This window comes from Lissotriton helveticus, chromosome 6, assembly GCF_964261635.1.
Source record: "Lissotriton helveticus chromosome 6, aLisHel1.1, whole genome shotgun sequence".
Lineage (NCBI taxonomy): Eukaryota > Metazoa > Chordata > Amphibia > Caudata > Salamandridae > Lissotriton > Lissotriton helveticus.
Genome location: NC_136067.1, coordinates 1,404,739,711 through 1,404,755,764, shown reverse-complemented (window position 1 = coordinate 1,404,755,764; position 16,054 = coordinate 1,404,739,711). Strand labels below are relative to the sequence as shown.

Genomic DNA, 16,054 nt, shown 5'->3' with positions numbered 1-16,054 from the left:
TTATTTTTTATTACAATTATTTCCCTAATCCCCTTTCAATCCCTCCTCTCGACCCCCCCCCACCCCACACCCTCCCCCTTGAGATTTCCAGCAGTCGCCACTGGTGGTATATGGGCCTACCCCTTATAATCCTACTTAGAGGCTAAAAACTGTGACCCATCAAAAAAAACAAACGGTTAGTACTGCATTGATTTAGATGTCCCTTCAAATCTCTGAAAGACTTGGATCAATTTTCAGGGGACAGGCAAAAGGACACTCAGTTTTTTGTGCTTGTTTGGTAGAATGTGAGTTTATAATGTTGACTGTGTGGAAAAAATGAATTTTCTTGTGGACGATGAATGTATAGGGTCACCCATTTTATCAGATCCATTGACATAGAGCTTATCCCATCAAAAATACATTTCCAACAGATAAGAAACGTGCACTCCACTCCATGTGGGATAGTTAATTATGTGCACCAGTTTAGATGAACTGAACGAAAGGGAAATAATATCAAATGAACCGTGTAAAATCAGAGCCTTGTTAAGAGCAAAAGTTATTTGGAATGGTCAAGTAAAGGACGCTTGTTTCTTTTTCTTTAGCCACGACATACACAACCCTTTGTTTTACTATATGGTGACCCTTTTGTACAAAACCAATCATGGAGCCTTGCTGAATGACCTTGTGCTTTTTGGTTTACCTTGTCATCCGGGTACACATGCCATATGGAGACAGTCTTCACGTCAGCATCGCTGTTGATGGAGAGGTAGGATGGCTGGTAAATCTTTGTTGGTTCCAAAATTAAAACCTGTGAGACAGAAGGAAACCCATGTTTACAAATGAAATAGGTTCCTGATGAATGAGCTAGATGGTCAGGAAAATTGAGCCAAGGAAAGGCAAACCAACAACCGAAAGAAGGCAATGTTGTTAACTAGACCTTGTGTGTTACCTTGCTCATTTTTGATTGTGGAGTGGTGTTAAATTAAGCAGCGCTTGACCCAAACTTGCGTTTCATGTGTGACACTCAGAGGCATCAATCAGATGTTTTACAAAGTGCCTACAAGTTTCACGTTGTGCGTTTCATATGCAGGACATGTATGCTCCCATCAAATGTTTTCGTTTTCAGAGCACAGTTACAGGTTTAACCCCTTCAGCGCAGATGACAAAGCCAGCTCGTCATGGGCGTTACCTGCGCTACGCGCATGACGAGCTGGCTTTGTCACGTAACGCGGGTTTTTAAAAAATCCAGCGCGCAGCGGGAAAACCCGCTAGCGAACATGCGGTTAAGGGTGACTCCTCCTAGTTTAATATTTGTAATAGACACTTTATCCCTGTGACCTGTACTAGACAATGGTTGCCATACTCCCTAGGGAGATTTTGACCAAGTATTTACTGTCTATCCCTATGCTGATGAACCACGTGTACTTCTGGGACATCAGCAGACAACGTTCATCAGAGAAATGATGGCTGGGTGTGAACCCTTAAGTAAGTCTACCATTCACTTTGGCTAACACCCTCGACAACTTCTTATCAGGACCTGGTAAGTAGGACTGAAAATTGGTCAAGCCAATTTAATAAGTGACCGACAGCCAGTTGCACGAGCTTGAGCAACTGGTTCGCTATGGTGAGTATCTTTAAAGGAGATGTGTTTGCTAAATTGGCTCATACCAGTTGGGCAATAGCTAGTCAGGTGCTCCGATGCTACCTGTACCAAGATGGGTTGGCCAGACTTGGATACTTTTTAGAATAGGCATAATGCTAAATAGTGCAGCGCAGTTTCCTCAGAAAAAAGACAGTATTGCAGGTAACAGAGCCATTACTCAACTGAGAACGGTAATGGAGGAATATTATCACAAGTGCAGGAAACAAAATCAAACGTAGATAGGTCTTCATATTTCACGTGTGTCTACGTGTACACACACACACACACACACACACACACAAATGCATGATTGGTAACTGCTAGATATGTAAGAAATTACTCGTTTATGTAGACAACATAGTGGAAAAGTGGATAAAAAACACTTACTGGGAAGCGAACTACAGCAACATCGGTCTTTGTGGACTCGACAAGGAAGTCCATCCAGAAGTCCACAAGTTCCTGTTTTGCAACATGCTGTTCAGGGCTTTGCTTCTTAAAATGTTGATGCATCAAAATGACCTCCACAGTAGATTTGATGTACCTAGAATGAACCAGTGATATATAGAGCACGGTGATTGAAGAATTAAACAAAACAGTTTAGATAACTATTAGGCTCGTAAATGGATATCTAAAAGAATTTGATGACTGTACCACTTCAATAGGTACCTACAAGCACACCAGCGTTCTGATTGCAGCTTGCCGCAGTCTCAGCAGTAAGAGAAGACAAAACAGAGAAAATCACTCAATGTGCTATCACCCACAGAGCAACAAAGACAACTTCCTAATTCTTGCAGTGAATCCAGAATCCCCTGCGGCACTGCCTTTCCTATGAACAAATGTGTTCAATTAGTCACGTAGGATTAGTTATTATCTGGTCCAAGCCTTGCGGGCAGCATCATATGCATTGAGTGCTTACCAAAAAAAGGAAGCTCTTTGGATCAGGTTGGAAGCACAGTGCCGGCACTCACCTTGATCAGGACAGCACACTGCAAACAAAGCTATGAAGCACTACAGAAGTAATGGTACCTCATCAGTGTGATGATCTAGAAGAAGCAACAATTTGCTGTAAAGCTTAAGTTCACAGCTTTAAAATGAGAACAACAGCATTGACAAAATAGTTGGACCAGGGAGCTGGACTCACAGTGGATCATCAGGGATTTCCTGTACCCGCGGCTTGTTCACTTAGGATACAAGAAATGGTGAAGATAGCTGGAAGGACCGAGGTGTTGATGGCGGAGTTCTGCAATCAACATGTCCGCATTGGCATCTCAAATATTTAAATCATAATTTCAATGACTAGGATTAGCAAAATCTGCACATCTGGTAAGGCTTAACCCAGATTTCATTAGAACGACTTGACCCTCCGTAAAGAATTCTGGATTATACTCTTTCCCCTACATGACTATTAAAATGAAACATAACAGACCCCGTTTCCTATATTAATCCTCAGCCAACTCCTAGATAGAGGAATCAATCAATAGGATTGATATCAGGACGGCCTTGACAAATGATGCACTTCCCATTGTCATCAAGCACAGCTAGTAATGGTTTTGCTACTTCAACTGGGTGCAATTAAGGATGGATATATTGTTCCATCTGAGTATCCAAGAGTTGTTGATGATGTTTCATCACTTAGTCCTTTGAATAGTGGGCAACTACAATATGTAGCTAGAGGCGTAGTGGGAGTTCATTCATGCTTTTACTAAGACAGAATGACAGTTTAACTGCTAATTTATGGCTTTTTAAATTTAGAAACGTCATAGTTTCTGGATCTCTGGGCTTGGCGAAGACATAGTGCTATTCACTAATTGCCCTTCCGCATTCCTTTGCTTCACAATGCTGTCAAGTTAACATATTGTTGGATTTACAGCTTTCTTAAAGACTCAATAAGTTTTCCAAATGTATCCAATATGAAATATGTTGCTGAGTATTCCGGTTAAGCTCACATCTTACAATGTAAACTTCAACTTCTAACTCATTTTCGTAACACTCTTCTTTAAGGGTACAGATTACCTCTACAAATATTTGCAGCCTGCTCAGCACAAGTGGCCCTACTCCCAGCTTCCACACTGGTGTAGCCCCAGATGCTGTATCATTATGAGATGTTCGTTCTACGAAGCTGGTGGCCAACATACACAGAAATCGCCTAAATATTACCAAACACTCGCGCGCGCACAAAAACCCACACCTAATGGGCGTGGCAATGCTTGTTAGGAGTGTGGCAAGGAACTTGATCTCCTCTGTACACTTCCTGGGCTCCTGTGGTAGAAAGTGTAGGAGGAAGGCCTTAGTAAACAAGCGACAAAAGAGCCAATATGGTTAGCTTTTATGCAGCGTGTGCTGACGCCAGTGGAACAGAGAGGCCATATACAGCGCACATAGAACTGCCGAACAACATGGCGACAGACAAACTCACACACAGGCCAACATAGGCATGAGCTCAGGGCCAACTGATATACCAGCACGCAAGCACAGAGACAGACAGGCACCTGTACACAGAGACAAACGGGTATACAAGCACCCAGGCAGAGAGACCAATGGAGAGGTCAGGCACCCATTGACTTCAATATACTATAGCAATCGACCAACAGTTACACCGGTATGCACACAGACCGAAGAATATGAAGGCACCCAGGCCGAGAGCAAGAAAAATACACCCATCCAGACACAGAGACCAACAGACTTCAATGCCCCTGTGCATACCGACCAACAGGGACAGGCAAATATGCACACACAGGCACAACAAATATACAAACATTCATGCAATTCCAGACACCATTCATATATACATGTACAGATATACAGCTTGTTGGCCTGGTCGAAGAAGAACAGACAACTATTTCTATAGAGATGTACGCTTTAGGCGGAGGTGAAAGGAGAGTGTACATCCTTACCATTATTGGCTTCTCACTGGAATAATTGTCTCTAGCAATTGATGGATGACTTCACTACTTCAATTTTCATGCCCAGCTAATCCCTTGATCTTTGGAATTCTTTGCCTTAATAAACATAGTGCAGTCTATAGTATAGGCACAATGAATTCCTTTACTGATTGGCATAATCATACATGAAGCCGTACTTCAATCCCTACATGCCCACATTGCCATCAATCTGACTGGTATGAAACTAACACTGTGGTGCAGGTAGATGAACAGCTTCAACAATATTCACTTCAGCAGATTTCATTTATCATTAGAACATTGGAATGTTGGGAGCTCCATTGAAAACAATGGAGTGCTCTGGGCTTATAATGGCTGGTATAAGCCTGGAGCTCCAACATTCCAATGTTTCTTTGTTCACAGCTCTGACTGTGAACAAAGGCTTCAGGGAGCCTGAGGGGATTCCAATCCCCTCACGCTCCCAAAAGGCTTTGTTTTTTTTGTTAGAACATTCTGTCCTCTAGTGACAGAAGGTTCTAATAGCCTTATAGCCCTTTGTAGATGGGCTATACCGCTATTAAAGTCCCTCTCCCTTGTTAAAGGCCCTCGCCTTCGGCTCGGGGCCTTTAATGCTGGAGAGGGCCTTTAATAGCCGGTATAGCCCTCTACGGCGGGCTATAAGGCTATATTAAAACATACACTAAGAGGCCATTATAAGTGCCCCTGATTTTCAGGTGGTAATCAAATGTCCCCTCACGCTTCTGATACCAGGGGTCCTGATAACTCTTTGGGGAGAGGAGGGTACAGGGATTACCGGGCATTACAGGTCATCGCCCCAGGTTCCTCTAAGAAATGAGAATTGACAGGACAAACCAGTAATTCAGAGTTCAATTTCCCCAGGTTATTCCTCATTCTCCTCCAGAGTTTAACACAGATTTCAGTTTGTTTAGGAGCAGCTGCAAAGCTTGGGTGAAACAAAAAGGGCCTGCAGCGTTCTCATGGGTTTCATAATTACCATAGGCCTGGTAGCTCGGATTGAATTGTTGACCAATCAATGTGTTTTTGTTTTGCTGGTTTTTGTTGGGATTCAAGTAGCTTCTTATAATGAAACGTTTGCTACTGCGTACATGAAATGCACATGACAAAGGAATTCTTATGGCCTACAGGGTTCACAAACATTTCCATTTGTCATATTTGCCTTTATCTAAAGACATGGATCTTTCTTTGCAATCGCAAGGACGGTTTCTTAGGAAGTGGCTCAGAGGCAGTGGGCGACCGCCTTACTTGATTACGAAGGAACCACATACTGACAGCTGGAACATCATCAGTGCCTCATCAATAGACAGGGTGGAGGGGCTGGGCTCATTGTAACATCTTTTTCCTAGGTGTATCTTTTTCCCCACTTGGGCATTCCTGAGGGAGATGGGGGGGCTCATCCTCGGTATCAGGATTCCACAAGCTCCAGTATCTCTTTCACCCTTATCTGCAGACACGGGGCGGGCCTTTGGGGACAATAGCGGCCCAAGGCATCATTACAAGATCAGCTGAGGTCATGTCTTTATGGAGATTCAAGTAACAGTCAGGCAGCATCACCTGGGACTGAGCATCAATCACAACTAGGAACTGGATGTATGTCTGCCAGCTAGCCTATTTGTTTGGTGATCTGATGACCGCACAGGATCTAACCAGAAACAAGGGAAACATCCAAATGTGTAGGTGGGAGTTCCGATGATATACTATCATTATTCCACCTTATTTCAGATTAGCATCCTCTGCTGGTGGACCCCCAGAAGGAAAGGGGTTATATACTAACTGGGCAGACTACAGATTTGTCATTTATTTAACTATATTACGAGTCACTTTATCATAGTTCTGCAGAGTTTTACAGGAATTCTTTCGCACTCTAGGGCTCGTCTGAAACTGGATAAGCGGGGCCCACTACCTGGTGCCCTGACCTTGATTGTTTACTCCTTGTGGTTTGACAGTGTTGACTTCCATTGTACTGAGTTTATTCATGCTTTCGCCTCTTTGTACAGCACTCTAATACCTGTAAGGTTCATGTTCGTGCTTTATAAAACTTTTCAAATAAATAAATAGGAAGGCTCTTGCTTTTCAACCAACTTGATGTCTCTTCATGTCTCATCAAGACCAACAGTTTTTTCTAATAAGGATATCTCCTTGGAAACATAACAGCCTTCAGTGTGGTAGAGACATGTTTTGACCATTAAATACTCTTTTTAATTGGAGTCCTACTTCCTTTTTTTGGGTTCTTCTTTCCTTTAGGGTTCTTTACGCAAGTTTGTGGCAAGATGTTTAGTGAGGTTGGTGCATGGTTGATGATCTATTATGCATTCCGGGTTTAGTTCAGCAAGCTTTTTCCACTAGTGGGACATTGACTTTTTTGTATAAAAAGCTCTCTTTCCAAGATCTTCCAATGCAATGATTAGTGATACTGAATTCCCTTCAGATGGAGGTGCATGTGTGACTTTGTACCCAATGTATGTATAGCCCAAGTCTCTTCAAGGGAATCAGTGGATGCTGAATAAGGTAAAATATATTTTTCTAGAGGCTCTACTCCAGGCAGCTTATGGATGACCGATTGATTGAGGTGCCCCAGACCTCTGTACAATAGCATAAGATGCCAACTATTTTTGCCAGGTCAGCAGAAATGATGATCCTGGAATCTACATGGCCATGTTCTATGGTAAACTGAACTATTCCCTTTGCAGCACACTCAGCTCTAGTTAGCACGCCTTTGATGTGGCTTTTCCCCCCCCGAGACTGAATGGTTTATTGTTACTTCTAGCCATCTAAAGGTACTCGTTGCCTTTAGTGTCTGGTTGCTTATAAGTAACATACTTTAAAGCTTCTCATTTGCTCTTGTTCCCCCAGGTCATTACTTTTGATTTTGGTGGGTTAACCTGCAAGTTGTTTGTGACACAGTAGCTTTCCATTGCTCATAGCTGGGACTGCACAGCACTTTGCATTCATGCAAGGCGTTTGGCGTAGCGGATTCATTGTTTGGTTGATTTCTGGGATATCTGGCAAGGCTATTAATATTGCATTGTACATGCCATTTGTGTATAGACTGACCAATGTCTCTTGGTGGAGAATCTGTAGATGACCAAGTGAAGTTATATCTCATCTGTAGTGGACAGTTCCCCTCTGAACTTTCCTGCATGGGATTCAGAATGTGATTCTCATTAAACCCAAATGACAGATGCTCCAAAATAAGTGTATAGAAATTATTTTTCATGCTAAGATTGTGGATCCTGCCTTTCTTGTAGATTCAAGCTATTAAGCTAATTTTAAATGATTAATGAACAAGCGTTGTTGCAGAAAAATGTAAAGACTTTTGAGGAGAGCTTGCGAAGTGCTGAAATGTGGAGTAAAGTACAATACTGCCATGCAAAATACAATTTGATGATATGTGCTGTGAAGAGTATGGTGGGACTAACATGATTACCATGGTAAAGTCAAAATGTAATGAGGGCTGCAGTTTCTCATTTTTACTTTCAAGACAGCTGCACATCTGGTTGTGGGAGCACACAATAAAGTGGAGTTTGTCTTGTAGGTGCTCTTCTCAATGTGGCTTTGGCTATGTGCGAGGAATGCTTTCATGTGAAGATTAGGCTTGTTCTAGTTGCAGTGGGAAGGAAGGAAGTGGCAGAAGGTCATCTGGCTTTAAAAAATGCAACATCTTCTCTCCACCTTGTTTACTGTACGTTCCTGGGCCTACCTCCTTCAAAGGTGGAGCCTTTGAGGGTGTGTGGGTCTACCGAGTGGACCTTCTCAGGGTGTATGGGTCGACACCGTGGACATTGTCTGGCAGCATTGTTTTTCCCCATTTTCAGATGATATCACCCTCTGCTAAAGTAAGATCTTTATACACTAGGGATTTTTGGTATCTAGTCAGCTCTATGGTCTCCCATGTTCTTATCGTTGAAGTCCGCATTTCCAGGGCTCCACTTGTCATTTGCTCCAATTCCCCACAGTCAGCTGTCCAATAGATTTAATAAGTCGACACTGCAATAAGATGAGCAAAAATGTGCCAATGGCCACACACCCCTCTCATAAACTGGCAGTCTTTGGTTTACTCACATGCATGCATTTGTTCCCTGGAGTAGGTCACCCTGTGTAGACTCTTGAGCTGTATTCGCCTGAAACTAGTCTTGATCAAAACGTCTCGGGCGGAGAGGGGGGTGGGGGGGGGGGGGCAAACGATTAAGGCCTCTACCATATGTCTTCTTCTATTGTGCAGACATTCCAATCCCATAAGTTTCACTATTTGATCAGGTCCTTGCATGTGTTATTTATTAGGGTGCTTTAAGTCATGTATATCACCCTTGGTTATACAGTGTGTCCAGCAGCCTGTTTTGTAACAGCGAGTTGTCTTTCTTGTGCAGGCTTTTCATTGATATTTTCAGTTCAAAATACTTGGTGTGCCAGAGAACTACGTTTAACGCAGTATAACATGCCGCTCTATCTCCTCCTTAACCCTAAAAAACAGTTTTACTGATGAAGCGACTATTGCACAAATTAACCCTAAACATTTGTGGTCAGTTTGAGACCATTATCCACAGGACGCCTAAATATTGACACTTCCTGTGGATAATGGCTGCACTGTTGGATACAAGAGGAAGGTGCAACACATGGTGCAAACAACAAGAAAGAGTTTAACAAAGAGGAGGACACAGAAAAAGTTGGAAGTAGGGGTAAAGCTGACAAAATTAGAAATAGAAGCAGAAAGAAAATGTCCTGGCAAGGTAAAGAGCAGTACAATCACATCAATACACATCAAACTGGAAGCAGTTATTTGGTAGAAGTATCTGCTTATTGAACCTAGTCATATTAGCATGTGTCGCCCCTGCTGCTTCACAAGCGCACAGAATAATGAACAGCTCTGGGCACGTTAGCAAGAAGTGGAGAAGCAGACGGGATTTTTCACACTTTTTTTTCTCGAGCGGATATGAGCTTTGGTCTGTGATGGCTCCAGAGATTTGCGTTCTCTGTTTTGAAAATGAATCATAACTCCAATGGCCTGCAGGAGGCTAGGTGATGCAACAGTTCTTTCTACAGATGTAACATGTTCAACAAGTCTTATCTCTTTGGACAGATACCAAAAGCACTTTGCAGACACTGTGCGTTGTTATCGCCCACTTTGAATATGTCTACATCCAGGCGACCGCAGAGGAATTTAACAGTGACTACAGAACATTCCAGAAGAGTGAGCATAAAGCTTTCAGTGCTGCAGACTGGTGTCCCTTAAGTCAGCAGTAGAGTAGAGTGAAGTGGAGTAATAGGCAACAGAGAGAGTGAACAGAGGTGGGAACCCAACTTTGCAAAATCTGATGCAAAGTTGTAACATAATTTCTCATTGAGCCTGGTTACCTACCAATTAGTCTACATACTAAGCCTTTAAGAAACGCACAGCCTTGAGATGATTTGCATAGTCTGTGCACGATGTAAGATGGTTGTCACAGGAGGTCACATCCTGTTAAGGTACTATGATCGTTTAATAGAAAAAATCCAACTTCCGTGTCTTTGGTAGTCCATTAAACTTTCTGAACTTGACTTCATTGGAAATGCTGCTGCTGGACTGTGGAGTGTTAACTACAATGATGTCCACAGGACTAAGAAGTACATCTATTTCAGTGGTCGATGGAGAAGGAGAAAAACACAACGGTTGGACGGCAGGAAAGCACATGAGAAATAAATAAAATGGAAAGCACAATGGACACAGATAGAGAGTGAAAAACATGGCAAAATGCAGGGTTTGCAATGAGGTGCCAGTGAGACATGGAAAGGGTTCTCTAAGGAAGAGTCTGACTTTTATTCACCCACAGTAGGAAGTCTAAGGCCACTGGGACTTGTCTTCTTAGGAACATGGACGACAAAATACCCAGTGCCTCGGCCTTCATGAATATGTAATTTTGCAGGTTCTGGCCATTCACAACATGGCCACGAGATTAGCAAGTGAGCTAAATGTTACTAAATGTCAGAAGCCAAATGGTCCTTGTGCCGGCTCAAGTTGAAGCAAATGGTGTTTTTTTAGGATGATGTGCTTTGTTCACTTTACTTACTACAAAAACGGCCAATCTTTGACAAATTCCTCTTTAGGCTACCAAGAGTAGTGTCCTTGGTTCTGCTTCAAATCACAAGTTACAAGCACGCTTGTCGATTATTTAAGCTTAAACTTGGAAATATCTTCTCCCCCACTAAAATCTCCAATGACATCCTGGAATGGATTAACTCGATCACAGCACTCAACTGCACACTGACCATAGTGGATTCTGCCAAATCTCTCGGTACAACCTTGGACAGCAACCTGAATATGCATGAACACATCAACTCGATGCAGAAAAGGGGGTGGTGATGGACAGAGCATCTGAATTAAACAGAACACTCATACCCAGTCAAAAGATCAGGGCTTGATCCATCGCCGTTTTTTAGCTCACTGCACCATCCCAGTTCAGAACCTGGCTACATGCAAATTAGTCTGTCCCTGGCCCAGTGCATCATGGGAACAGGGCAGACCAAACTACCAAGCCAATTCTTTACTGGAAAGGAAACAAGCTTCCGGGGACCGGTTTCTGGCGTTCCAGCCGTCTTCGGCCCGGCTTGCTTGAATCCTGATGGTGCAGTGAGCAAGGGACTCACATCTGAGCATACCCTACCACTCCTATAGTGGCCACAACGATTCAGAAAAGGGGGTGGTGATGGACAGAGCATCTGAATTAATCAGAACACTCATACCCAGTCAAAAGATCAGGGCTTGATCCATCACCGTTGTTTAGCTCACTGCACCATCCCAGTTCAGAACCTGGTTACATGCAAATTAGTCTGTCCCTGGCCCAGTGCATCATGGGAACAGGGCAGACCAAACTACCAAGCCAATTCTTTACTGGAAAGGAAACAAGCTTCCGGGGACCGGTTTCTGGCATTGCAGCCGTCTTCGGCCCGGCTTGCTTGAATCCTGATGGTGCAGTGAGCAAGGGACTCACATCTGAGCATACCCTGCCACTCCTATAGTGGCCAAAACGATTCAGAAAAGGGGGTGGTGATGGACAGAGCATCTGAATTAAACAGAACACTCATACCCAGTCAAAAGATCAGGGCTTGATCCATCACCGTTTTTTAGCTCGATGGCCAAAACTGTCAGGTTCCACCTGAGCTACTTAAGAAAACTAAAACCCCTCCTTGAAACCGCTGACCTAAAAACCGCAGTTCAGGAGTTAGTCATCTCCAGAATTGAATACGGCTGCTCTACTCTATCAGGCCTACCAAAGACTTCCACGGCCTCTCTAAAAGCTTGCCTCAACGCAGCAGCTAGACTCTTATCTGGTTCTAAAGAATGTGTCCACATTTCACCTCATCTGAAGGCCTTGAACTGGCTTCCTTTTGAAGGCAGAATCCAGCTCAAGCTGGTCTGTATCACACACAAGACCTTGTACATGAACTCCCCGGCATATCTCGCCCAGAAAATCGTGGTATCAGGGAGATTCAGAAACTCCCGGTCTGCCAGAGACCATGTGCTCCAGCCACCCCGCTTCCGCAAGGAAAAAACATATAACAGAGCGTTCTCTGGGGCTGCACCAAGAATCTGGAACTCGCTACTATCTTCCATCAAAAGAATAACTTCTCTGTCAATCTTCAAAAAGGAAGCTAAAACCTTCCTAATGAGCAAATTCCTCCAATAACTCTCCTTTGTTGCGTATACCGCCTTTTGTCATGGCTTTTGTTTCTGTGCATAATCTCCTGTACTGCTTGCCCTTTTTCCGTGTACCAATTCTCACACCTTCAAATGTTCTGCTGGTTCGCTCTGCCTTTTGCTATCATATCTCCCCTCTTATACAATTGCTAGTTTTCTCTTTTTAGCACTGACATGTCACTCTTCTGATTATGGTACTGTACTGATTATTGTATATAATTCTGGCTTTTTTAATAATGTAGTCAATTCCCTTATCCCCATCCTTGTGTTTTGCCTGTGCCTAACCTGTACATAACGTGTACTCCCTGTAAAGCACTCTGATACCCTAACGGTTCACGTTTGCGCTCTATAAAACCTCAAATAAATAAATAAAATATATATATACACTGAATTAACTATGCTTTACGAATATCACATTACATTTTTCAGAGCTTTACTCACATTCTCTTCTAATTGTGTTATTTGGTTGGTTCTTTGTCTTTGGTCAGGTCATGCTTGTTTTCTTAGGGCCATGCATGATTTTAATATGGCTCCTAGAGCAATGGCACTTTGGTGTGGTAGTGTGCTTTAGAAGTGAACAAACAAAATAAATATAGCATTTTCTGAAAGACTGAACAGACACCCACCTCTAAACGACCAGGTTTTCAGATTTACCCCTACAGAGTAGGATGCTCACCTACACATTTTATTCATTTTGCTTTTCTTTGATGGATTGATGTCAGCTGGACCGGTCATGACTTGCCTAAACTAAAGCAACCCAAAGGAATCCAGTGAAATCTAGAGCTTACTGTCTGCCTAGTTCAGTGTCTTTAGACCCCCTATATATTTGGACATTTTTTCTTAGATGTAAATAATGTTCCTTTGGTTCCATGTTATGATTTAAAGAAAAGTTTACATTTCCATTGACGTGCGTTCCTCAGTGAAATCAACAAATTAGGAAAAAAGGCTAATTCATGAAAGAAACGGATATGTTTGAACAACGTATTTCCAACATTGGTTTCCAACAATGTACATCAGTAACAATTCTGTGTCTTTGGGCATTTGTTGCTACTCACCAGGCGGGGGCTTTCAGCTTGAAGAGTTTTTCTGATGCTTGGATCACTTTCATGTGGTCATTGGCGAGGACACTGGCTCCGAGGAAGAATCCTACATCCCAGTAACGCTGAATGTTTTCCAAGTTCCCCTTTTTACCAAGCAGGCTACTGAGCTTTACTCCTGTGCCATGAAATAAAGATAGATACATTGAGCCCAGCTACAAAAAGAATCACCAGACAACTAAAAACGCAATAGCAAAGGTGATTCGCAGAAACTACAAAAGCAGGTATCTAACCCTCTATCGATGTGCAGTTATCTTTTTTATGATTATTTTAATTGAAGTTTTCTTAGATTGTACAATACAAGCTAGTAATATTCTACATGTGAGCAAATATTTCCCAACATTTGTTCGTCATAATCAACAACATGAACATGAAACATCAAAACCCGCCTCCTCCATTCACTCCGCCAAATTACGACGGCAGCCTTGGATGCGCGCTTTTATGAAAAGGTGTCTTGTAAACCTACAGGTTAAAGCACTAAATAACAACTTCCAGCGGAAATTGAAAACAGACTGTGCATGGGGATACTAATGGCAATTCTCTTCAACTGCAGAAGGAAAACACAAGAAAAAGGACTTGTGGAGATCAAGAAAAAGGACTTGTGGAGATCAAGAGAAGGCTGGACTCTTGAAAGAAGGCTGCATGAGACAAGGTATTGTTTTTAAAAGAAGTGGAAGGAAAGTGTGAGTCTGGGTGGAGAAATCATATTAGTAATGTTAAATTGGGGGTAGGTGGGATTACAAAAAGAGTGGCATCTGGCCATATCGTGGCCTGAAGTGTGTGGGAAGATTGGCAAAGAAGAGGGGAAAATGGGTATCAGCTCTTTATTCATGCAGATAGACTTCGAGGATCTGATTAAATAGAGGACATCCCTTGCCTGGCAAATTTCTTAATTCCACATGTACTCTATAACTATGCAGCACACATCTACTGTCTTATCTTATGAATATTAATGGGCGTATGACAATAACGACTATGGGAGTTAAGACTAAAAATGTAAAAATTAAAAAGGTGAACAGGGGTCGATGACTTTTGACAATATGACGGCGGTAATTATTGTGGAAGTTGGTGAAAGGTAAATACAAATGTTAGTAGGAGATCAATGAGAGGCACGAAGCACTTGGAATGCTGAGCCAGCCTGGTCGTGCATACTGGCGGAACCTCATCTAGAGAACTCGGTCAGCTCTGGGGCCACATTTTAAGGATTAAGACAGACTGCTGAGTTCTTACTAAAACTGAGTTTGGTTTGTGACTAAGGTCCAACGAGGAAATGCTAAATATTGCCATTCACAGAGTAAATGGTGTAAGGGGTGTGTGTTATAGATGCTAGACATTCTCTTCTGGTAATGGAAGGTGAAGAAAGAATATAACCGGACTCTGAACCTAGAAAACTGTCTATCAGTGACTGAGCGCAAGTGCTATTCTTGACTTAAAAGTGCATTTTGGCCCTTTTGCCACAGTTGGCATCTCAGACAAAGATGTCCATGTATTTTAACTGTATTTAGTCTTCATACTGTATACAATGCAAGTTACAGATCATCAGAGATACGAGGGCGTCTAGTGGTATATACCTTGTGAGCTGCACAGTAAGAACTTTTTAGCATATTCCTTGAAGACACAGTTGCTGAATTTTATATGCTGGATAACAATGACAGATGAGGCGCTCACCGTGATTATAGGTAGCAAGCAAAGACAGTGGCATGGGTATGTGATGCCCGCGTACAAAGACGAAGGTAGTGATGCAATCTGTTCACAAACATACAACCGTTACTAGCAGCAAAGGGAAGGACAGAACTAGGTTATCTGTTTAAGGGCTGCAGCTTATTTGAGCATATCATGGTAGTCACCACCTGAAGTCCCATAGCTTTACTGTGTACATCCAAGGCTGAAGCTGTATATGAGAGGGATTATATTTGTTCTGTTCCTCCTGGGACACAATAGTTGCTTTTTCAAATCACTGAGTTTAAATGTACACATGCATATCATTTGTGGCTTGGATTTACACAGAAATACACAAAGCCCTCACTCACAAAGCTATCTACAACTAATATCCTGAAGCTGTCCGGTGATCACAAAAGTCAGATATGGTCTTATAATGATCAGGGTGCTCTCAAGTGGAGCAAATGCCATGCCTTGATTTGTAGCCATGACAGCGCCAATAAATGTGAATTTTAGTTGGATTAAGAAAAGATATTATTTAATGGAGGCAAGAGCCATGACTTTCAAAGAGTATGCAGAAAGATCAGCTACCTGGAAAACCATCTGGATTTCAGTGTTACATCCTCGACCAACATACGCTTTGAAGTAAAAAAAGAATTGTAATTACAGGGAGGAAAAATAGAATAAAATGCTGACTGTCTTGACGATCCTGTGCGCCAGTTTGAAACTAAGTGGTTTGTCCAGCTTAGATTGACCCTTTTCAGTACAAAACCTGAAGGTGGGATGTCAAGATGATTGGTTGGGCAATGCCAGCCCTCTTTCAAACTCAAGACCACATCTAAATGATTCAATGTACTAAATTCAGAACAGTACCGATAGGTGGCGTTTCCTGGACAGATCCAGGATAGGGCATGCAGATCCTGTTTTTATCACATGTAAAACAGTCAAAGCACAACCTCTGGTCTTATGACCGATCTGGACTCTATATGTGTTTTCATATGTATTTCTTAAGCACTCATCCAGAGAATAGATGGGATAAGGAAGGCATCTGAAAAAGGTAAATGCTGCACTTGCCTATGAGTGACAT

General features: G+C 42.5%; 1 protein-coding gene across 2 annotated transcripts in view; it reads right to left on the bottom strand.

The window, feature by feature from the left end:
* The window catches only part of MAP3K5 (mitogen-activated protein kinase kinase kinase 5), a 1,111,277-nt gene that overhangs the window by 442,516 nt on the left and 652,707 nt on the right, over window positions 1-16,054 (bottom strand). For both annotated transcript variants that reach the window (XM_078649188.1, XM_078649189.1), the window contains exons 9-11: window positions 13,267-13,426; window positions 2,009-2,162; window positions 680-787 (exon numbers count right to left, since the gene is read on the bottom strand). In XM_078649188.1, coding sequence (XP_078505314.1) covers window positions 680-787; window positions 2,009-2,162; window positions 13,267-13,426 — 422 coding nt within the window. The remainder of the gene's footprint in view (window positions 1-679; window positions 788-2,008; window positions 2,163-13,266; window positions 13,427-16,054) is intronic.